Below are 24,422 nucleotides of genomic sequence, written 5' to 3'. Positions count from 1 at the left end.
AGCCAATCCAGCTCTTAGAATAATGAACAATAACTTAAGGATGTGAAAGCTATGTTTACAGTAAAACAGGAGGTAGAAACACAAGGTGCAGATCTTGGAAAAAAAACAAAAAAACATGCTCATTATTTTTTTTACTCAAGTACACAGAACAATACCACAACATAATGTAGATATGAGCGCAATGAGAATAAACAAGGGTGTGGGGGGAGATGCCAGAGGAGGCCATATTTCTTACCATCACAGTAGGCCACATACAGAGCTACATCCAGAAGGGGACAAGAGGAAAAAAGAGAGAAGAAGAGTCCAGATTTTCTTTAAAATCTACAGAACTGAGCTCTGGTTGAGTTGTGCCACTGTTTCACTGGCAGTGAGAAGTCCTCCGTTCTCACTATTAACCTTTAAAATATACTTTTAGCAAAGGTGCAGGAGTTTCTGAAGAACATGCATGTGACTCTTTTGAATTTGTATTCTAAAAAGACTCATGATTTGTGGACAAACTACCTTCCGGATAAGATCCTGGTCTTCTATCATGCCGAGGTCCCTGCCTGCGGCCTGAGCAATCCTCTTCCCTGCCACCAGGTTTCCCACCATGACAGAAGCAGGACCTACACCAACTGCATGAGAAGAAGTGTGAAAGAGAGGGGGAAGGAGGAAAAGACATAGAATGAAAATAGAATCACAATCTGCAAAGGTATTCTATTGTAAACACAGTAAATAAAAATGGGTTATTCAGGTGAAGAGTCTGTGTGTTATCATATGACAATTTCTAGCCAACGTAGCAGAAATATTACTTGCCCAAATTTAGAACGTCTGACATGCGTGTTATGGGAAACTACTAACCATGCTCTTTTTTTCCCCCAAAAACACCTGAAACCCTGACTGACTCTGACATGCAGGACACAGTCAGCAGTTTCTCTCATCAAGTGAGATAAAGTTGGAAACTAAGCTCGAGGGGGGATTGGAACTAAGTGGATGTGATGTAATCTTTTCATATACACACCCGGCTGCTTCTGACGGGGTTTGGGCAGGTTGGTGACACATGTGTGTGGACACATGAGGATGTTGCAGGGATGCAGGTTGCCGTCTAAAAAGTACTGTTTGGTGTCAGAGATGTGGATGCCACCCAGAGGTGTTTTGGGCAAAGTGTTGGCTGGTACCAGAGCCAGACAGTAGAGGCCCACCTGGTGGATGCTGTCGATGGCCTGCAGGGGGAAAACCAAACACGAGTATGGTAACTTGAAATATGTTGTTGAGCAGAAATGTCTGCTGCTGGAGGTCTCTCAATCACAACAATAACAAAAGTGGGTCATTGATGTGTGTTTGGTGGCAAGAAAGTGGTCACCAAATGCTAGCTTCAGAGAGGTCCCCACTGAGCATCTAGTCTGGCCCGTAAGGACCAGTCAAGTGAAAAAAATACCAACTTTTTGAGAAAACACAACTGTTCAGTCAGGGTGGGCTCATGATATGTCAATAAAAATGTTGGTGATGAGAGATAGTTCACAGAACTTCAAAATAAAAGTGTCTGTGTTGATATGGTTCACAATAAAAAGTGTATTTATGATGCAGAATTATTATTATTATTATTTTCACTCGATAAAACATAAATAAATAGCTGCTTTATAACTTGACATTATGCGGCAGGCCCCATGAAATCAAGAGGAGGGGCGCATGTGGCCAGAGGGCCACGAGTTTGAAACCTCTGACCTATACCCTTAGCCTAGAGAAAGACATAGAAAAATACTGCAGTTGATGGTTCTCTCTCTAGCAGTTCTGTTACATTACTTTTACCTGTTATTCTCCTTTAAAATACTTTCTTCCCATTTACATTGTGTATTATTGTAGTTATTACTACTGTGTACCTACAAACCCCTGTTTGGTGATTGTTTTCTCCTCATGTTCTTTTGAAAAACAATAACAAAATACATAGTTTAATGACACAAGAAGAAAAGTGGGATCAGAGGAATTGTTGTCTTAGAGCAAACGTGGTAATCGTGATCCATTAGTGAGAAAAACACACATTAAAATGTTTGTTTTTTTAAACAAAACAAAAGAAGGACAACACACTGTCTAATTCGTAGTACTGAATGTGTATTTCCTCACGCTGATGTTTCATAGGGGGTTTGTCCAAGAAGTAATAGCAGAGACGGTAAAGCTGATCATTAAAAGAGGAACAAACTGAAAGAGTCCTTTGCCTGGAATAGAAGTCCGTATTTTCTATTCTAGGCAATGGACCTTTTCAGAGTGTTGGAAACATTGTGGCTAATGTAAGTCCGTACTGTACACTACTCAAGACAACGGATTAGTTGAATAGTTTTTAGATATTTGAATGCAGAAACTTTATCTTTAAAAAAGGTGAATACTTAATTAGTTTTACACAGATTAAAACCCTGCAAAAAACGGCTTCCTTAAAAGAAAACAAAAAAATATCATGTGATGAGGAGAATCACCTGAAGCACTCGACTCATCCACTGGAAGCTGTCCTCCTCGCTGGCGTCCGGCCTCTGCTCTGCCACAATCACTACCCTCTCATCGTAGAACACAGTGACGGAGAATACAGCGATCCTGACACACACACGGAAAGAAAGACACATACATATGCTGACGGTTATTAAGAGATTGAGGACAGTTTAAATACAGCCTGAACTAAATCTGCACACCAAACCTTGACTGAGGATCAAAACAAATGTAAAATCTAATCTGAAATGTGTGCCTTGTTTGAACCACCAGATGTCAGCAGAGACAAATTAGGATTAAAAATCCACTTTTTGTAAATAATAATAATGTCCTCTCACCTGCCACGGTACACAGTCTTGACAGGCTCCACAGCCAGAGCAGTGGCCACCAGGTCATCAGCGTTGTGTCTGCGTCCACTGACCATCAGCAGGCCTTCGATCTTGCCCACCACAAAGATCAGACTGCCCTGTACAGAGCGGGGGGAACGTAAACAGATCCATCAAAGACTGAGAGAGAAGGAGGTTTTTTTAGAGAGACAGGGGTCAGCACAGGTATTGAAACAGTCCTACTCACTGGGCCAACAAATCCCAGCAGTCCTGAGCGCACAAATGGAATCTCTCCGATGGGAACTCCATTAATGTTCACCGGTATCACCTGAACACAGCACACAGACAGAGTGCTCAGTAGTATATAACACAAAAACATGCTCAGCTTCCTTATTTTCTAAATTTCTCTCACTGCAGACACGTCTGTGGTGTGATTCTGCTCTCGTACCTCGAATGTGTTTTTCGTGAGTCCAGGCAGGCCGTAGTACATCATGCCTCCAGCACGAGAGTTGATTATGATCTCTCCTATCTCATCTGTTTTACATAACTGAGGAGGCCCCTCAGGTTTGACAATGCACATCAGAGCTGGAAATGCACAGAAACAACAGTTAGAATAACCTGTGGGTATGGTATTTAAAGTTACTGTATAAGGTATGGCTTTGTTGTTTTTAGTCCAGTGTAGTCCAGTGTACATAATCCTCCAATCCACTATGTGTACATATACATAAACATAATATTGTTTTAAAAAGGGAAAACCATACATTTCCAATAGGTTCAGTATTTGAAAACATACATTTAATGGAAACCCAGTCTAAAGATGAAAAAGTACCCAGAAGGAAAATCAATGTGCGAGTTGATTTTCAGAAGTGGAATTTTCTACTCTATTATAGGTTATATAATATAGTGTTGCTGTCAGTGACATACTCGGAGAGTAGAGACAATTCTGCATGCATTGATGTATTTATTTCTCTACCAAGTAGGTTATATTTTTGCCTTTCCACAGTATTCATATTTCCACAAAGGCACTAAACTGTTCCTTTCAGCAGTCTCCTCACCTCCGGGCATAACATGCCCCACATCTTGCACAGTCAGAGCAGAGTTCTTGTCCTCTGTGTTGACCCTGATGACACCATGGCTCAGGCCGCCCATGGAAAGAATGGCACGGGCAGGGAGAGGAGCACCTGGTACTCCTGGTCTATATGGGGAAGATACGGGAAACAATTCAGTTGATCCCATCTGATCCTACAGAAAACCGAGTCCACTCACGCACAATATAAAATAGGTAAGTGGCTTACCTCCGTAAAGCTACAGTCATGGCCTCAGGTGAGGTAGCACAGGGACAGATGACCTCAGGCTTCAGTCCGTGGGACTGGAAAACGTTTAGGAAGGCATCACAGGAAGACACCGACCCTGACGAGCAGGAGATTCAATATGTTATTCACAACATCTGCACAGGCTGAGGTTGTCTTTTTTATCAACTTAACTATAAGGTGAAGTACTCACAGGGGTTAGCACCATCAGCAACAATGAGCATACGTAATGAAGCGAGGCTGGTGTCTCTCTGGTCCCGATGAGCCATCATGGCCCAGTGCAGATCACGACACTTCACCAAAGCTATACGAGCTGAAGGAGAGTGACGGTGACATATAACGTGTTAGACATTAAATTTAGTTTGTCGCTCAATCTGAGGGATTAAGGGTAAAGTTACCTTTGTGGATGTGGACCCTCTGCACCCAGGAGAGAGGACACGCCTTCATTACAGCATAGGGAACACTGATAGTGTGTATCCTGTTCATTACAGCCTGGAAATATAGGAAGCCAAATTAAACACTTAAATCCAGAAAGTACTGAAATCTAAAAACTAATAAATAAATAGATTTGTATAAAAACTATCAACAGGCAGATGGTCTGCCAGCCACACCTACCGTATAATCAAATGTACCTATATATGACATCTACACATACTCACCGTGAGAACACCGTGCCACAGGCCAATATCCTTTTTAAAGTCCAGGACGTTCACTAACGTTTCCCCTTAAAGTGAAGAGAGACAGACGTTGACTTCAGTGTTAAATCCGTGCTGATCGAGCAAACTTCAGATGATAAATAACCTGCAGGTGTTTGCTCACCTTCACAGTAGTTGCAGGCCTGGGTCAGAGCCTGACAGTGGGTCAACATGGCTACTTTAGACACGGCCACACCCACCACGGTGCCTTCTTTACTCGCCTTGTACTAAACAGGAAGGTGCAGTTTCATTTGCTTTACTTATTTATACATGTATGTTCACTAAAAGTACTACTTTCAAACTTACGCAACAGTTAAACTTAACATGTTTCAACGATCAAACAACATTCATTTATATAGCAATAAATAAAATATGTTTTGTTTACCTCTATATATGCAGGGTCAGTGTTGGCAGTGGGGATGTGAGGCTGCCAATCTTTAGAGGGTTTTGTCAGGTATTTTGAATCCGTTATTACCCACTTTAGTCGAGGCCAACCTTTCAGAGAACAGTATCAATAAACAATTTACTTTGAATTTCCAATGTAAAGCCATATATATTTGGACACAGACACATTTTGTCATTTTGCCTCTGTACACCACCACAATCAGTTTGAAATGAAACACTCAAGGTGTGATTAAAGTTTGGGCTCTCAGTTTTAATTTGAAGGACTGAATTGCATTTAACTTTGAGAAACTTCAGGCAGTCATTGTCTGATACTGATACCGATATCACAAACTCAAGTATGTACTAGTACCGATATTAGTCCGTCATTTTAGACCATTTATGAAGTATGAAGCTGTTAACAACACATTAGTGCTGAGTCATTTCAAAGACATAATTCTCTGTGGAACAAATATAGTTTTGCCCAAAAGTGTAAATAAACAGCCCAAACATGACTCAGCTAAAACGCTGTTGCCGATTTTTCTTTACATTTTTACAGTCTGTGTATAGTGAAGCATGAGATATATAGGATTTTTGTATTGTATTGTATTTTACATTTTTAACTGCCCAGTATACAATCCACTGATTGTGACCGATCCAGATTCCCATACCTAGATTTTTAACCAAGTATTAAAACAAGCCTTTTATTTAGCATGAGTTGATCATGGTTTGACCTATTATTTCCAAGCCCCTGAATATGGATAATAATAAATAAAACCTATACAATTTCTTTTTGTTTTCCAATAAAAGTCAGACTTTTATTCATCAAAAGAGTTGCTAAGTGAAAAGAAAATATCGTCAAGACATTGAAAAGATTAGAAATAATGATTTTTGTTCAAAATAATAATTTTGCCCTTCAAACTTTGCTTTGGTCAAAGGACCAGCAAAACTGTTTTCATCATTGCACAAGGGTTTTCAAGGGTTTTCTAATCATCCAATAGCCTTCTAACGCAATTAGCGAACACAATGTACCATTAAAACATTGGAAATGGGCCTCTATACATCTATGTACATATTCTATTAAAACCAGACGTTTGCAGCTAGAATAGTCGTTTACCACATTAACAATGTATAGAGTGTATTCCTGATTTATTTAATGTTATATTCATTGACAAAAAAGTGCTTTTCCTTAAAAATAAGGACATTTCTAAGTGACCCCAAACTTTTGAACGATAGTGTATGGCCCTAACTGTAAACAACATCTTAATAAATTCAGTATTTCACAAAAGAATAATATATTCACTAAATGAACATCTTATTACTGAATCATGCTGCTCACCTTTGAATTGCAGTATTTCCCCTGCAGGTGTCTTGGGCAGACCCTTCAAACAGATCTCACTGGTCAGAGCCAGACCAACACCACAGCTACCGAGCAGAAAGCCCACCTGGCTGATACCTGCATCCTAAACAAACACACACAGTTACACATTCAGAGGTTGAAATGAATAAAACTATTTCAGTTTTGTTCCTCCGACGGCTCTCTCACCTTACGAGACAGTGGGACCTCAATAGGTACAGGTATAACTTCAGCCAGGAGGCAGCCGTAGAAGGCCACCCAGAACATCCCAGGGTCACTGTTGGGGTAAATCAACGCCACCTACACAAACATGATATTTGACATTTGATTTAATGTTAGATTATATAGAGGGAAATACTTCTGTGTGGATGTAAATATTGGAGTTTTAGTGTTCATGTTCAATAACAGGTCTACAACCATGACAGTAGCTATCTTTATGTTGACTGTCTTAGTTGAGCATGTTCATCTGATAAATGTAACTAATTGTCACTAAATCTCCTCACACACGGGCATCTCAACAGGGACAGAGTTGTAAATACATCAGGAGTGAAACTAACGATTATTTTTCATTTAATCTGTCGATAATTTTCTCGATTAAAGCTCACATAGAGTGGTCCTGTTGCACATATATGTTAGTTATGGAGGTCTACTTACATACATTAACTGTCTGCAGTTAGACCTACTTGCCTAGTTGCTGTAAAGGAGCCGATAGAAATCCTCTATCAGTCTTGTGATTGGCCAGTACCCGGAAGTGACATATTCAGCACACCCGCTCTCAGAAGCACAGCTCCCCCCTCTGGAACGGTGGATGCACTGCTACTCATTATCAAAACATTGTTTTAACAATGTTTAAAAATAGCTTCTTCACGACTCCCCGTCGCAGTCCCTTTGACAACCTTTGACCTGGAGTCAGACCCAGAGTCAGAAGACACTGTCGCTCGTGAAACACCTCCACAACGGACGTCATTCTTCTTTTGCGTTTCAATGTACACAACCGGATGTGCCCGGACTAGTGCCCGGAGCAGGACGATCTGCTGTTCCGGAGAACCACTGTTTGCGTAACCGGACCAGGTTTTTTCAGAGATCTCGCTGAGCCCGAGATTACAATAAAACACATCATTCTCAGCAGTGGCCAAACTGTTTGTTTAGAACCTTCAGGGCTTCTTAAACAAGGTAAGGACGCAGATACACACTAAAAACAGCGTTAATTGGAACTTCCGGTCTAGGTCCGCTTTAATGGATTTGGTTTTGGTCCAAACAATGGAAGAAAATGTCAATCTGTGTCTTTCCGACCTCAAAATTACTTATGTTGTCTACAAACTGAAATTATTTAGTTCCAATGAAGCAAATATTCATATTTAAGAGGCTGAAAAATCAGAGAACTTGTAATTCTGATGTTTTTCTCTTTGAGTTTGTGTGGTGAACGTCTCACTCTGTCTCCAGGTTTGAGGATTTGCTCATTCTTGGTGCCCAGCTTGTTCAGGAGGGTGTACGCCAACTTCACACTGCGACTCCACAGCTTGCCTGACAGACAGACAGAAAGTGTAATGTAAAAAAAAACTACCCCCACAAAAACACCTCATGGCAGACTTATGAATTATGAACAGCTTTCTAATATTGAGATGAAGAGACGTAACACAGTAATGTCATTGCTCTTTTTTTTTAGAAAATGTTTTTACTATGGTTTTTGACCTTGTAAACATTAGCACAATAGCATACACTCATATGTCTCACCATAAGTCAGTGTATAGAGCGGTCTGCCTGTGATGTCCAGAGCAGTGAGAGCGGGGCTCTTCCCCTGTGTGGCCCCCCAGCGAGCCAATGCTGCCTGCAGGGCTGGGGGCCAGTTACTGACCACCCCCAAAGGCTCTCCTTTCACTGGGATGATCTGACGGCCCTCCGGCTTAGGCATGTTCGGGTCTGGCTGGGGCACTGTCAGAAACACAGTAGAATTTATCTGGGTATGTTTACATATGCTACATGTTTGTGGACACCAGGAGAAAAATTACTCTGACCCCAGTCCAAATCCACACCCAGATGTACGTATATAGACATGGATAAATACCATGAATAACACTTTATATCACAGCACAGCAACAATATGGTAAATATGATGGTGATAATTATGTAATAGGGAGGTAAATATATGGTAATATGTATAATGCAACTTCCAGGTTGGTGATAACAAAGGTAACAGTGTAGTAATGATAACATAATGAATATGTTATTTTCAAAGTAATATCCCGGTTGTTGTTGGATGAGCATTTTTCGTCAGCACTCCAGGGAGAGACCAAGGCCAGAAGAATAAACTCTTTTTTAAATAAAAGTAAGAAAAGTAATGATGTATGTGATGTGAGAAGAGAAGAGAACAAAGACAGCAACAAAAACAAAGAGTTTTGAGTTCACACAAAAGATGAAACAATGTTAGCTTACTTTAATTCCTTTAATATACTAAATAAGTCATCATAAAGTGCTTTATTGTTGAATCTTTTTATTATGTATGCCTGTTTTCAACTGACATAAGAAAATAACATTTATTTGTTTCATATTTAAGAGCTTATTTATATTCCATTCATCTCAGTGTGAAAATTGTCAAATCGTTATTATACCATCTTTGATAAGGAAGTCAGTTGTTTATTACACACAGGCAGTATATTTATATATATATATCACAATATTTAGACATTATGATGTAATCTCTCAGAATATTCATTCCCCTGCGTCACACCATTTATCTACCACTCTCTCTCTCGTTATTATACAGTAAATATCAATATGATTGGACCAGTTATGGCCAACGTGCAATATTAATGATGCTTTTAACTGTGTATAGCTTAAGAGGAATATTGAATAATAAAGAGTTAGAGGAAGCAGCGTACCTTCTACTATCTCCTCCGAGTCGTCGGTGAAGAACTCACTGAGCGGTGGCTTCTTTGGCCTCTTCAGCGTGTTGAGGAGCTGCTGGATTTTAGTGGACACTCTGCTGCTAACAGGGACTCCTGCACAGCAGGGTGAAGGTGGAGAGGGGAAGTGTCAGGAGAAACACAATCACACACTGTGGGTCAGACAAATGCACACGCTGTGGTGACGCCACACTGGAGCGTGCTCTTCATCCCGTAACAAAACAGATTGTAATAAATGAACAAACAGCAGCAGCATATGTTCAGTTGGTGAAAACATCACGGGGAAAATATGATGAGAAGTGTGTTATGTGTTTTTTTGGTTTGGGACCACACGTGAGGATTCATTTAGCGTGCGGATGCTCTATTTTGTTGCATTGACTTCTATAATTATGAGTTGTAAACAGGAGGGAGAGTCAGGGTATTATAGATCAAAGTGGTTCCTTACTCTGGATATTACCTCTTCCTACTGTATCAGAACATGTGACAGGGTGGAAGAAGATCAAGAAGAAGAAAAAGCAGTAAAGTCTGATTAATGATCTACGTCATGGCTGAGAGTCAGAGAAAGACATGCTCCTGCAAAGATGCCCAGACAAAAACAGTATTTGATGTGGTCGTTTACCATCTGCAGTCTCCATCATGCTCGAGCGGCTCTGCACACGAGTCATACCACGGACCACAGCGTTGGAGGGCAGGTCCACCCGGGGGCCTCTGGCTGCAGGGGCCACAGCTGTGACATCTGGAGGGGGGACGTTGTTTTCTGAAGGAGCTGCAGGAGGAAGCAGCGGAGGAAGGTCACATCAAACTCCCAACTCTAAAGATTCTGCTCTCTCTGTAATAACAGTGCTACTCACTGGACTGTTGGAAAGGTTAGGACACAATGAACAGTATTGTGCAATGACCTTCAATATGTATATACACACACACAAAACTGTTTTTATATCTTGGTGACGACACTCATTCACAAGCCCCTTACCCTAACCATGGGAACTAAGGCTGAATCCCAATTCCACCCCTTAGCCCTCCCCCTTCCCCCTACCCCCTGTCTCATTTCTCATAAGGGTTAAGGGGTAGGGCCAAGCTGAAGGGCTACGTAGCCCTTGAAACGAAGCTTCCTCAGGACCACACTTGAAACGGAGGGCTTTGAGGAATTTCGCAGCTTCCGCCGCGTCACCTGTCAGCGAAGTTTGAAAGCTGGCCGTTAAAGACTCGCACAAATGTATTTTCAGTATTTTAATCACGACAGTCATGTGTAATGATTGTATTGCGGTCTTCTTCAATTGTCAACGGTGTTTCTGAATCACTAGTCAAGTTTGTTTTGAATTACTAGCTAGTCGTAGCCGTTAAATGTGATGAATACGCGAATTATAGTTGAATACAAACGTGTTGAGTGAAAGAATCGTGAGTTATAAAACTACTTTAACATGTTGTTATTGTTCCTAATAATAATTATACAATTATATAAGGGAAATCAGACAAAGACAACATGATTCCTGTAATACATACTTTATGTTGGGCCCAGCATGACTGTGAGGCCTCACTGTCCTCTTTGGGAAAACCTGAATGCAGCTGAGACCTAAAATGGCGGTCTGAAAGACCCCAGGAGCCACATGGGGGAGAACAAAGGAAAGGAAACTATACCCCCAAGGCGTCCAGCTGTGATGTACTCCTCCCCCACAACTCACTGCGGCAGATGACGTCCACGGCAGTCAGCCGTTCACCCATTGGTGGACACCACAGGATGCCCCGCCCCCGAGGCAAAGGTATCAAAACTGAACGAACCCCAGAGTTCGACCTCTTCACCAAAGCTCTCAGCTAGAGAGGACATATGTGTTTAAGAAGAGGAAAACATCAAGAAAATCTACATCCTTGCTGGCCAAGCTTTGAAGATTCTTCTTTGTTCACTCCTACCCCATTTTTGGTTCTCTCCTTTTTGCTCTCTTTTGTTTTTGATCAGAGACTGAACAAATAACTCCCTGCGAGTTATTCCTTACCATTCCTGCAGAAGAGAAGATCGTGGTTGCTATACACGCTCCTAACTCACGTCGACTCGCTGTCCCTATCGTGAGCCGGTTGACCACGCGTTACACAGCTCTAGAGCCGCGTACAGAGGCGCCCTCTCATCTCTCCTATCCCAGCAGAAACCAGCCGACGCACGGACTAGAATCGCGCAACGCGATCCCAGGACCCCTTGCTTACTCGTTGGAAGGCAACTCATCGTAAGCGATTGTGTCTGGGCAAAATAGCTATTTAAGGCATATTATAAACACGGGAGTGCACCCCGTAGTTTCATTGTGTTCTTATTGTTTATGTACTTTTTATTTTCTTTCACCGTCACCGTGTGTGTCTCACACACGGCTGTAACTTTTGTAGAATAATACCTGTGAACTAAGCTAGCGGACCGTTTAGCGGAAACACCGCGGCGCAGTCCGCCCAGCTGATCGATTTGTTTATTTTTTTTTTTGTGCCTTTCGCTCCGCGAGCAGCGCCAGCAGCGATCGTAATAGAAGCTTAATTCGACCGGTAAGAAGACAGGCTCACGAGATAAACTCTCGCTAATCTGTGTGGTCGAATTCGGTTTCTATCTCTCCTCACGTATCTCCCCTTTTGTACTGTGATTTGTCCCCGTGTATTGCGATCCTGTGTCCTCAACACAGCCCGCGATCACTCATTGAGAGGAAACTTGTCTTCTGTAAGAACCACAGTTTAAGCCGGACAAGCCGAATAAACTGTGTGATTACAGAAGTTTTCTGATCAGACTCGTTCCTTTGTCTATTTCACTTCCTGCCGCCATTCCCTTTAAATTTTCCACTTCACTGCTGACATCATTTCCTCCTTCAACTCTCCTCTTTTATTCAGCGCTTCCGCTGGTGAAAGACGGAAGAGCGGAGTGAAGAAATCAGAGCACAAGCGCCATCTCGCGTCGCCTCACGGTAACAGCGAGTGACGCCATTTTCACGTGACGTACCTTTTGGTAACCCGGAAGTGGGAGGCGCGTCGCCGTGACAACCGTCACGTCAGAGACCCCTCCTTCTTTTACCTTTTGGCTTTGTTTGTTGCTTCCTGTTTTACTTTGGCTTTGTTTTGTTCACTCCCTGTTACCTGCTGCCAAAGTGACACGCCCCCTTTTCACACACACACACACACACATTCCTGCACTCAGATCCATACCCCTTTTTATTTTGTTTTACTTTCTTTCTTTTATATTGAAACGTTTTTACCAGCAGTTATTTTAGATTAAGGGATTGATGTTTGTTGCTGTTATTGATTAATTTTAATGCTTTAATAAATGTTGAACCTTTACTTTAAAAGTACCGTTTCTGTCTTTTGTGCTTGCTTGTTTGTAACAAAGGGTAATTGAAAGAAGCCAGTGTTCGATCTCACACCTTTTTTGTTATTTATTAATTAATATTAATATACTTATTATTAATTAGTTATAACTGATAGTCAAGAGACACTTGAAGGTTGTAAAGTGACAGTTTCTCTGTCATTCTCCTCACGCTAAGAGGAGTGGTGCCCCGTTTTTAAGAAATTAATAACAAAATTAATTATTAAAAATAATTATTTGTGTTAATATTTTCCCACCAATTACCCAAGTTGAATCACAACACATATAAAGTAATAGTCACGGTCCTAACCCAAATAAACAATTTTTATTGATCGTTTTAATCTTTTACTCCGTCATTGTACTTTTCAGCTTCACTATATTCACTTCGATATCGTTGGTTTTGCATCTATTTACAAATCCATGGTTAAAAGCCGAAGTTAACGTGACGGCGGTATTCATTAAATCCGCTAGCTCACGTCATTAGCGTACTCCCATCATGCCTTTCGCTGTTCGTGTACGCGCGGAGCAAGTCGGTAACGCGGACGGCTCGTTCACATAGCCGAGAGGAATTATGGTAGGGACACTACTGCGCATGCTCTATGGGCCCCGTAACCCGGAAATAAACGCGGAAGTCAAAAACTTTTTTGGCATATGCGCTGGGTGAGCAGCTTCATAGGAATGAACGGAAGCGAAGGGGCGGTGCTCTATCCAGTTCATATTATACATACATGCGAGACACACACGCACATAAACAATGGAGGACGTGGAGGAGTTCTGTTGCTCGGTCTGTGGCATTTGTTCACACACAGAACATAAGATCGCCAGAAAAAGCTAGAGGCAGCAAGAAGAAATACTGTGGAGGAGTACAGAAAAGTTTGGGAAGTCATACAACATGAAACTGAAGATGAGATGTTACGAGACGACGAGTTAGGGTAAGCTAAATATAGTTGCTATCGCTAACTAGCTCATACACAGTACTGTGCAGAAACGCTGTTGTTTTTTTGAGTATGTAATACTCACGCATGTCTTGAATAAACCTGGCAATTTACCAGTAACATTAATTAAGGTTCCACTCCAGTATTAACAGAGCTGTGTTATTGTTCAAGTGTAGGAGGACCTGTAGAGGATGTTTTTTTTAAACAACAAAAAACAACTAAAAACTGCATACATATATTCTGAATGTGTTCCAGTAAAGTGAAATAGAAATAATGATCCTCTATTGTCGTTATAGCATTGCTCAACAACAACAACATGGCCTAAGACTTCTACATAGTACTGTACAAGTGTACAGTGTAGTAATGACCGAAAGCTACATCTATTTTTGGTATTCTGGTATTAACGTAAGCATGCTGCCTGTGTGTTTCAGATGGTTCTGTCGCTCCTGAAAAGGAATGACTGTGATGTCCAGCTGGTGAAATCCATGGTAGTGACCTGCTGTGCTCTGCACAACCTGTGTGAAAATCATGGTGAGCCTTATGAGACTGAATGAGATGCACACACAGCAGCTACAGTGGTTGAACCTGTGGTGGCAGTGGCACAGGGTGTAGAGGAGGGCAGAGATGCATGTGAGGGCCTGATGTGTCACTTGTTGTGAATTTGTAAAATGCTTTATTATTGTACTGTTATTCACTGAATTACGAATAAAAGTTTGTACTTTCTGCAGAGATGTCTCCTTTTGTCTGTATATGTTTTGTTTGTAAAGCCTGCCACAATTAAAAGAAAAAGAAAAGAAATACGCATGACGTAATCACATAAGTCACATTGTTGTTTATTCAAACAAAAAAACACAGCAAACCAAAGTTAAAGTGCAACACAGCAAATCAAATAAACTGTACATAGGTGGTGGAGTCCTAGGATAGGAGGGAGGAAATAGGTCACATGCTCCTGCCACCTATTGCCTGGACATGCTGCCCAATCACTCAAAGGAATGCGTGGTTGAACTCAGCACTCTCGTGGTGTGGCGGTCACGTTGTGTCCGGTTCCACTCCTGCTACTGAACATCATCCACCTGAAGCTCTGCTAGGACAGCTGTGTGCTTCTTTTTCTCTTCCCTCCATAACACTATAGAGAAGTAGAAAGGGGTTATTAATCAAACCATTAAGGAAATACACAAATGCTGTAAATCATGTTTATTATTTCTTACCAGTTGCACACAGCTGTGGTCTGTGGCGAAGTCGGTGCCCCCGACGACGAAGCAGCTGATGGCACTGCTGGGGTGGATGAACACTCCTCACATATGGAATGGGATTCTTGAACAAAAGAAGTGTACACATACGCTGTAATTACACACATAACAATATATATATTGACAGACTGAAACACCCTAAATGAAGGAGCTTTATCCTTATTATTATCCTTTATTCCTCCCTGCAGCTGTTAGCTCTCAGTAGACAACATATAAGCACGCTCCTCATCCCATGTGCAATATACTGTCTTTTTACAAAAGTGCAATATAGACATATAATATCCGATGCTCATTCTCTGTCTATAATGTAAATATCGAACCCATACTGTATATTGTGGTCTAGTCTGTTTTAACACGTAAAAACAACACGTTACACGGTAGTAAGTCTAATTCATGACTTGTACAAATCTGGTTTCTTTTACAGGTTTACGTAATGTTTTGTTGTAGGTTGAGCACCTTATAGCGACATTGCTAACTAGCTAGCCAACTACGTTGTCTCGTGTAAACAGACGGACAGAGCTTACCGACACACATGATGTTACTTTTATAATGTCTTGTTTAAGTGAGTTTATTCTCAGCAGTAGTTAAACGTTGCTCTCAGGCTGAAAAAAAACACTTACCATTGGCGTGTGCGGAGTTTTTGGAGTTGCTGTGTACGCCGTGAGCGCACATCGACTCCCGGTAAGACCTGCTCGCTACGGGCGGCTCCGTCCAGCTCGCTCTGTATTTTGTCGTCTCCGACTAAACACAGGACAGTCTGGACCTCGTTGTTGGACCATGGAATGTTCTTATGCAGAGTCGCCATGTCGAAGTATTTGCGCGCTACTATTTTTTGAAAAATTGTGGATTTGATTCCTGCATCCTGTGTCGCGCTCATGACGCACCCAGTAACGACACTTCTGGCCAATCAGTGGCCAACAGTTTTGACTAATCAGCGCATAGTACCTGCGCTCCTGACTTGGAACCTCGGCAGGGCAGGTACTAAAAATAGTGCCTGGTTCCACGTTCTAAACTAGTGGAAACACTCGCTAAACCGTGTCGTGTAGTGCAGTGCCGTTGAGAGTCGGGCCGGTGGAAAAGCGCCATTATTGTCCTGTTCTCTTTGCCTTCCTTTGTTCAACAAAGCTTTGATGATGACTGCTTTGATGATAATCACGCTTTAATTTCGCACACACACACACACTGCACACATAAGCTGGAAAGTTCCAGGCCTATCTCTCCCCCTCCCCTCCCTCGCTCTCTCTGAGTGAGAGCTGCATATTAATTAGCCATGTGTATTCTCTGTGATCGTCAGCTGATTGGTTGAAAAAGCAACAAAAGCTCTGGAATGTGAGATCGCCACACCCAAACTAGGAGCGATTCACAGCGATAAAACAACCTTAATTAACACAAAGTTTATGGTTTTAAGACCCACAATTTTGAAAAAAAAGGAAACCCCTAATATTGAAAAAAAAAACATTTTTCCTGTTTTTTCTCGTTTTGCGCTTTGCCGACTTGTTCCTGCTTGGTCCGTGGCGGGTCACATATGTATAAAAAAGTGGATTTTGGGTCATATAAACCCATAATTACTACACAGTGTCCCTTTAACAAAGTAAATACTTAATTTGTATCGCACTCACTTCGCTGCTTTCGACGCCATCTTTCTCATGTGAAAACACGCAATGCATTCTGGGTAGCCCTTGCTCTAGGGCCCTATGAAATCCATTTTATTTTCTTCCAAATTCCGTTTTATTTTTTCCCAAATTCCGTTTTTTCCGTTTTAATTTTTTAGAATTCCATTTTTTCCGTTTTATTTTTTTTTTATTCTGTTTTTTTTTACCTTTTATACTTACTTTACCACCATAGAATGTGTGCTTTTTGTGTCAATGCAACTTTCTTCTTGAATCCACTGACTTCTCAATTGTTCAATTGTTTTGACTTAAGTTAAATCCTAATTAACCCTGTAAGACCCAAATTAAGAAAAACTTATTTGACCATTCAGCTGTTGTTGTAGGAGGCCTTAGATGCAGAAATCAAAGAGTTTTTGGAAAAAAAATGTTTATGTACGTTTTTAGAGAAACGTTGTAATTTTACAACGTTGGGCTTTGGTGGTAGCAGAATTTCTGTCTTTTTGCTCACTTTGTCTGAACAACAATTCACAACAACTAAGGGTTTATTTGCAAGTTTGATTGCTTACTTAGCTCCATAATTGTATATAACATTTAAAAATAATCACACAGTCATATTTTTATGAAATAATTTATTAAAAATAAATACATAAATAAATAAACAGGATAAAACTCTATCTTTTTCTAGCAACTTCTTCATTCCTTTTTTCTTTTCATGACGAACTTTCATTGTTAGTGAAAGTCCTAAAAACAGTTCTTGTCCTCTGAAAAGCAAAGGCGGACATTACACTTGCTGCATTGTGTGTTGGTGAATCCTTTATTGCACCATCCTCTCCCTGTCTTCATGTCCTTAGGTACATCCAATAACAGGTGTTCACATCTCTTGGATGGTCTCTTCTGATCATTCAGAGGCTTCATGATGTCACTGTCTGTGTTGCTGAGCTCTCTTTGCCTTAAGATCATATCCAGACCAGAAAAATCTGTATTGTGACTGATGAAATATTTCTTCGGCCAGTGACACCTGTCACAGTGCATGGTGCGTTTGTGTGTTTTTGGCTCAAAGTCCATGTAATGATCAGCTGGACAGTCCATGGGTGGTTGGTTTTCTTTGTCCACTTGTTGACAGACATTTTCATCTGAGTCTTCATCACTCTCATCAGTGTCATTGAGTTCCATCTCATCTTCACTCTCTCCAGTTTGGATGATATCAATCACATCCTGCACACTGTATCGCGGCTCTCGCCTTGCTGGTGGCATTCTGGAAAAAAAAGCAATGAATTAACACGTATAAAAATGCTTTGTATATTGTAGTACATAACCTGAAGGAATAAATAGGGTGGTCCAAGTCCTCTGGGTAGAAATGCTTTCAAGGCAGACAATACTGTCTGCTGATTGTAAGACACTTTGGACTAAAGCATCTGCTAAATGCCCTAAATGTAAATGTGAATGTCTGAGCCTATGGTCTATACTTATCATACTAAAAGAAAAACATGCAAACCCCCACTTACATCCACACCCCACATTCAGGAACATTTACACCTTTCCCAGAACTGAATTGTCTGTTGATATCCTCTTTGTGGACAAAGACATGGGATTTTAGCTCAGTCTGATCAAATTAACTATATATTTTTTTAGACATAAAACTTTTAAATCAGTCAAATTTGACCAGAACACAACACAAGGGTATAATGTATGTAATGTATACTGTTCATGTATAAAGAAAATCCTCTGTTTCAGGCTGTGGTGTAGTGGAAGGAATATCACCTGTCTGTGTCCATTGAAACAAGCCTGCTATTTTTGCTACCACCAAGACCCAGTGTTGTAAAATTACAACAAATATGTAACAAGCTCTAAATGAAATGTGATGCATCTATTTCACAATAACTAAATATGTACATGCTCTACACATTATAATAACATCCAAAAAAAATATAAAAGACATTTTACTTACTTAAATCTGATGAATCCAGTCCAATGAAACAAAGAGATTTTGTTCGGAGGAAATCTTGAAAAGTTGTATGCGTTCATGGCCATAAAGTGGGACTTATAAACAAATGTAACATCCGCTAACATTGTTAGACTGAACACTAAGACCCAATGACTATGTACATGTGGTAAAAAACCAGATAAAATATAACAGATAGTTTTTAGGGATGGCTAAAGTTAACGTTGTAAATTTACAATCGTGGGTCTTACAGGGTTAAGTAAATGCCAGTGAATCTTAAAACAAGCCATGCAATGCTGGTCACATTTAAAAGTAAAATAATAATAATAAACATAAATAAAAAAGTGGTAGTGCCCCCTCATCTGGTGCAGACGGATTTCTGCGCACCGCCCCTGCGCTGTACTGTTCTCCCTCTCCTGCGCCGTGCGCTTCTCTGTATCCGACTGGATCGTTTCTCAACACGCAATATTACCTCTACAACGCTGTAGGGAATAACAGATGCATCAGATGAGCCGATGTCTTTAGTTAACTGTTTAAAGAGAGACAATGTTCTCTGCTGTGAAGTGAAAGTCGCGGGGAGTTCATAAGTTTCACTTTTGCGCAGAGACTTTCCAGCATTTAACAGGCGATGTTCCACAGTTTACTCGCCGTGTTTCGGCCGCCGAATTATCGGTGCATTCCTAAATATAACATCTTTATTGACAGTAACAATATAACCGTAATAATGGCGTATTTGATGGTGTGACTTGAGTTTCAATCGGCAATTGAGTTTCAATCGTGTTCAAGCAACACGCACTGGAGGAAACCATGGCCGGGTGAGTGTTTGTGGGGAGATACACGGGTGGTGCCACGAATGAGCGTTCCCCGGAACATTTCTCCAGACAAACGTTCCTTCTCCTCACGATGACAGCATTTCAGTCACATTATGTCAATTTCCGCGATATTCCGCGTTTAACATTAGTTTCCGTTTTTATTGGCCAATTCCGCGATTCCGTCCGCGATTCCGTTAACACGGAAATCATAGGGCCCTATTGCTCCCAAGGGTGGTCTTGGAAAATCTCAATATTGAGGGCGATACAGCCCTTAAACTCGCCCCTCAACTCAATTTTTATGAGAATCGGGACAGCACTTGCACTAGCGGGAGTGCGCATTTTTGAGATTGAGGGTTAAGATTGAGGGTTAAGCAAGGAATTGGAATTCACCCTTACTCTATTTTAACCATAACTACTACTGGCCTAACCCTAACCCTCAACTTAAGTTAACATAACATTAACTTCATCTTAACCTTAAAACAAGTCATGGGGACTTGTTTTTTTTCCCCCTAAGGCAGACAAATCCCCATTATGTGACAGTGTAAACAGATTTAGATTCATTAGGACCAGGTTTCAGTCTCCATGAGGACGACTGGTCCTGACAAGGTCAGTGTTTATGCCAGAAAATGTCCTAAAGAGGTAACAAGCACTAACACACACGCGCGCATGCACGCACACACAACCAGAACAAAATGGCTTCCATAGGTAAAAGTCAGTGTTAAGTGTGATCTCTCGTCACAGAGCACGTCTTACCAACTATTTTGAGAAGGTCCCTGGTGGACTTCTTATAGCCTCTCAAAGAAGAACCTCTTGAGAAACATCTCATCAGATTTTGAAACTTTTCTTGGCCTTTCAGTCCCTTTAACCCTGACTTCTCCTCATTCTTCAAATTTCTTTATTACAGTGGGAAAACCATATCTTGGGTATCCAGTGTGTTTGCTCACATATCTTTGAGCGTGGCCTAATGATAAATGATTGAATGAAACAAGGAGGTCGTTCCTGTATATTAGTGAGCTTCCAATTAGTTGAACTCTCACAAAACGTGTATGAATTGCTCAAGGGTGTCTTGAATAAACCTGGTGTAATAGACATTTTCAACATGATGTAGCAGAACAAACCCAGGCATTAATTATGGTTCCATTCCATTTAGATTTAAGCAAGCCAGGGTCCTCCAAAATACATGACACTTTCACCTATAAAACCCTAACCCTAACCATAATAACATGTTATCTTATTGGCAATAAATCTGCTTCCTGTGAAAAGTTCGTACACCACTGTATTTTAACGTTAGTTATAATGGTGTTACTTTGAGTGTTTGAAATTTTCTCAGGTGTACTGATTTAAACGATTTCTTCTTTCACAGATGAAGCTGCTGAAATGAACTTATATACTATATATATATATAATTCATATAAGAAGCGTCTCACCAATGCGACTGTGAGCCAACATCTCTGCCAAAGCTGCAGTGTGGGGATGTTGTTGAGACTGTGGCTGAGGCTGTTGCTGATGATGTGGCTGAGGCTGAGGCTGAGGCTGAGGCTGAGGCTGAGGCTGAGACTGAGGCTGGTGCTGGTATTGAGGCTGATACAAAGGTTGGTACTGTGGTTTGTACTGGGGCTGAGGCTGAGCTTGACTCTGAGGCTGTGGTTTGGCCTCTCCATGGGACAGGGTGGAGGAGGCTGAAGAGGAGGTGGATGAGCCCTGCATGGAGTGGTTGATCCAAGAATCTGGGCTCTGCAGGCTGGGACTGACCAAAGACTGAGGAGCAACCACTGATGACTGCCTGCGCACAGATGTCTCATCTTCAGAGCCGGATGAGGAGTCTACAAAAGACAGAGGGGAAATTTCGGCCAAATTAGGTACAAAAAAATTTGGTAAAATCTGTCTAAAAAGACTTGAGGACTGTCCTTAGCTTACCTGGTGGAGTACGGGTGTTAATGGGAGACTGGACATAAGTAGAGCGCCGCTTGGTGGGCATGGGCAGTGCCATCTTCTCCTCTTTATGTTTAGCCAGGGCAGCTTGTACTGCCTCAGTGTGGATATCTGCATGGACAGAGAACAATATCCACTTAGTTAGCTTTAGAGTTAGCTTTGGATCTGATTAAAAACTATTTAAAAAAGGGAAAAATTAATCCAGCAAATTATATTTTTCCCACAACACATAGTAATGGTCTTCTTCTCTCCCAGAGTGGCTTTTTTTATTGTGGATTCTTTTTACTTTCTAATATGTAGAGCCTTTAAAACTGCATTGTTTTCCTAACTGCTGCTTGAATATTATGATTATTACTTTTTTCTGTTATATCCTTGAGCTGTGAGAAGGTCACTGGATCCCTTCTGACGGTTCCCGTTAGGGAAGGGTTAGACAGTTTTGTACAAAATGTACTTTTTTTATATTTCTAGCAAGTTTTACTTTACTTCACTACATTTACTAAATAAATTGTGTGCTTTTACTTCAATACATTTCCCCTAACTATAGAATATTCGTTGCTACCAGATAAAATCAGAAGAAGAAGACAATGGTCTGTATTTATATAGAGCTTTTTTCTAGTTTTGACGACCACTCAAACTGCTTTACACTACATTAGCCATTCATCCATTCACACCCATTCACTCTCACATGCATATGCATCTTCTATCACACCTCTATTTAATACCCATTCACACAGCTTTCAGGAGCAACATGGAGTTAAGTGTCTTGTCCAAGAACGCATAGTAGCGGAGCCGGGAATCAAACGCACAACTCTGAAAGATAACTCGCTCTGCCACTGAGCTACCATCGCTCAATTCGAACTCCTCACTTTTTCAATGCTTTTACTTCCAAGGGAGGAAGAGTGGCTGCACAGCGGAGCACAGTGTTTTACACAAACTTCTAGCCTCAGAGGACTTGTGTGTCCAGTGGATATATTTTATTTATGAAAAAAATGTTCACAAGCTTCACAAGCCATTTGTTGTTGATCGTGTAGGTAAATTCCTATGCTAGAAAAACACCTTGAACGCACCAGTTACGTGCCTGCAGTTAGTGAGTGACATGTGTGGATCAATAATATGAAGAGCACGCGTTTGAAAGCACTGCAGAAAGATGTAGATGTTGTCCTACATTTCTTCTCAACCAAAGGCTGCCTTTCTGTTTCCACGTTCTCTCCTCATTATTGATCCACACACGTCACTTGCAGCTGGTGCATTCAAGGTGTTTTTCTAGCATGGGAATTTACATACACGACGCGCCGCGCGGCACATTAATCGTTTTTCTTCGATTCTAATGTTTTTATGATCGCGAGAAGCCAAAATTGTGGTCACTCTATGCATTACGGTGAATCGCAGTAACAACGGGTAAACGGACATTACTATGGGGTATATGGAGCGGGGGTTGTGACGATGGTGCATGACAATAGGTGATAAGTGGTGACAGTATGGCTGTGGATAGTAAGTTAGATCGACACTCCCCTGGAAGCAGTGGGTGTGTGTTTACCTGGGTCTCATTCACATGTAAATGACCAGGCACAAAACCGAGCATTCTGAAAAGGGCTGTTTTGGCAGGGTTATTGAACTGCTATTGTGCTTCATCCTTATGATATTTTGACTAAAGCATGACACAGACATGTTCATTAGGGCATCAGGAACTAGTTTAACTTGGGGTAATAGGGTATAATATGGGCACTTTTACTTTATTATAAAAAGTGACTTCAACTTCTACCAAAACCGTTTTCTGTTAAGATATTTGTACTTTTACTCAAGTAACCCCTTTAGGTACTTTCTAGACTGGGTTAAGTCCTAAGTAAAAGGCTGAAAAAAATTCTGCTAATATATTTGCCGACCCAAAAGAATCTCCCTCGACTCATCTGTGGGTCTCAACTGTGAATTCACCCATTCACTCCCATTCGCATACATCTGCAAGGGGCAATTCGTAGACTGACATGTAGACTTATGGCCCTTTTCCATCTATGGGCCCAGCTCGCCTCGACTCGCCACAACAAGGCTCGGCACGTGCTGGGTTGATTTTCCACTGTAAAAATAGTACCTACTCAACGTGGGCGGAGTCATCACAGCATGGCTGCGTGAAACTGCCGTGACTTTGTTTTAAACGTGACACACAAATGAGTGACTAGTGACTTGTAAAGCAGTTGTTTAGAATCAGTTAATTAAAACTATTTGTTCAGTACTTCCTCCATGACGGGAGCACAGACTCTGTCTGACACAGTCACTGAACTGAAATGCAGAGGCAGGATTTGTGATGTCGGCTGTGCTGTCACTAAATACACCAGACTCCTCTGTTAAATATTGAGATTTTAGACATTTCCCTGGTAATCAGTGAACAGACACACTGTGAGCTCTTTTCACCTCCTCTCTGCTGCTCTGTTTTTCTTTAACCTCTCCAATGACAGGTTCTACTCTCTCCTCACTGCCTCCTTACACATATCCAGGCAGTGACATCACTCTGCTTACAGGAAGTGAGGGTCCTCACTGAGGGGCTAGTACACACACACACTGATCTCAAAAACAGCTGACTGAAAATCAGTGACTGGTGTATTAGGAAATTTCCAAAGGACTAAAAAAATCTAAAGGAGTGGAGCTGAATATTTGTATTTATTTTCACGCGTGTGTTCTTCTTGACCTGATCTGTAGCGATCATCCCTGGTTCCTCCGCCTCGATGTGTTCTGCGTGAGCGACGTTCTCGGTACTGGGATGAGCTGGAAGGTGGAGGAGCATGGCTGGACAAGGAGGAACTGGGAGGAGGAGGAGGCTTGGAGTCGTTCTGAGGGGGCGGTTCCACTGGAAAAACAAATAATAAAAATGTATAAACAAAAGAGTGAATATGTAAGAAGCTTGATATATGTATATATATTATTATTTATGTATTTATTTTTTAAACAAATACATTTCAGTTGCAGTAAACAACAACATCAAACCTCAAGAAGCCAGATATATTCACTTATCATTTAGAAGCAAAACATTAAATTGTGTTTACATAGAAATAGAGCAGACATGTTTGTTGTTCTTATGATTCCTGCTTTACTGAGATTTATTATTTACTTATATAATATATACATATTATATATTAATATACTGACCACTTAACCACTGAACATTAAAGTTTGCTTTATTATAAATATATGATATTTA

General features: G+C 41.1%; 1 protein-coding gene across 1 annotated transcript in view; it reads right to left on the bottom strand.

Moving 5' to 3' along the window:
* The window catches only part of dip2bb (disco-interacting protein 2 homolog Bb), a 66,105-nt gene that overhangs the window by 7,577 nt on the left and 34,106 nt on the right, over positions 1-24,422 (bottom strand). Inside the window, exons 3-24 of the mRNA XM_083892308.1 lie at positions 23,913-24,071; positions 21,218-21,343; positions 20,728-21,123; positions 10,046-10,192; positions 9,403-9,522; positions 8,258-8,455; positions 7,956-8,047; positions 6,713-6,823; positions 6,506-6,629; positions 5,171-5,280; positions 4,910-5,012; positions 4,750-4,814; positions 4,489-4,582; positions 4,284-4,403; positions 4,076-4,190; positions 3,836-3,975; positions 3,229-3,365; positions 3,028-3,108; positions 2,793-2,920; positions 2,448-2,562; positions 1,001-1,202; positions 502-614 (exon numbers count right to left, since the gene is read on the bottom strand). Of these exons, the coding sequence (XP_083748434.1) occupies positions 502-614; positions 1,001-1,202; positions 2,448-2,562; positions 2,793-2,920; positions 3,028-3,108; positions 3,229-3,365; positions 3,836-3,975; positions 4,076-4,190; positions 4,284-4,403; positions 4,489-4,582; positions 4,750-4,814; positions 4,910-5,012; positions 5,171-5,280; positions 6,506-6,629; positions 6,713-6,823; positions 7,956-8,047; positions 8,258-8,455; positions 9,403-9,522; positions 10,046-10,192; positions 20,728-21,123; positions 21,218-21,343; positions 23,913-24,071 (2,996 nt within the window). The remainder of the gene's footprint in view (positions 1-501; positions 615-1,000; positions 1,203-2,447; positions 2,563-2,792; positions 2,921-3,027; positions 3,109-3,228; positions 3,366-3,835; positions 3,976-4,075; positions 4,191-4,283; positions 4,404-4,488; positions 4,583-4,749; positions 4,815-4,909; positions 5,013-5,170; positions 5,281-6,505; positions 6,630-6,712; positions 6,824-7,955; positions 8,048-8,257; positions 8,456-9,402; positions 9,523-10,045; positions 10,193-20,727; positions 21,124-21,217; positions 21,344-23,912; positions 24,072-24,422) is intronic.

The sequence above is a fragment of the Microchirus variegatus genome (genome assembly GCF_963457635.1).
Source record: "Microchirus variegatus genome assembly, chromosome: 7".
Classification (NCBI taxonomy): Eukaryota; Metazoa; Chordata; class Actinopteri; order Pleuronectiformes; family Soleidae; genus Microchirus; species Microchirus variegatus.
This window is presented reverse-complemented; position numbering and strand designations above follow the sequence as displayed.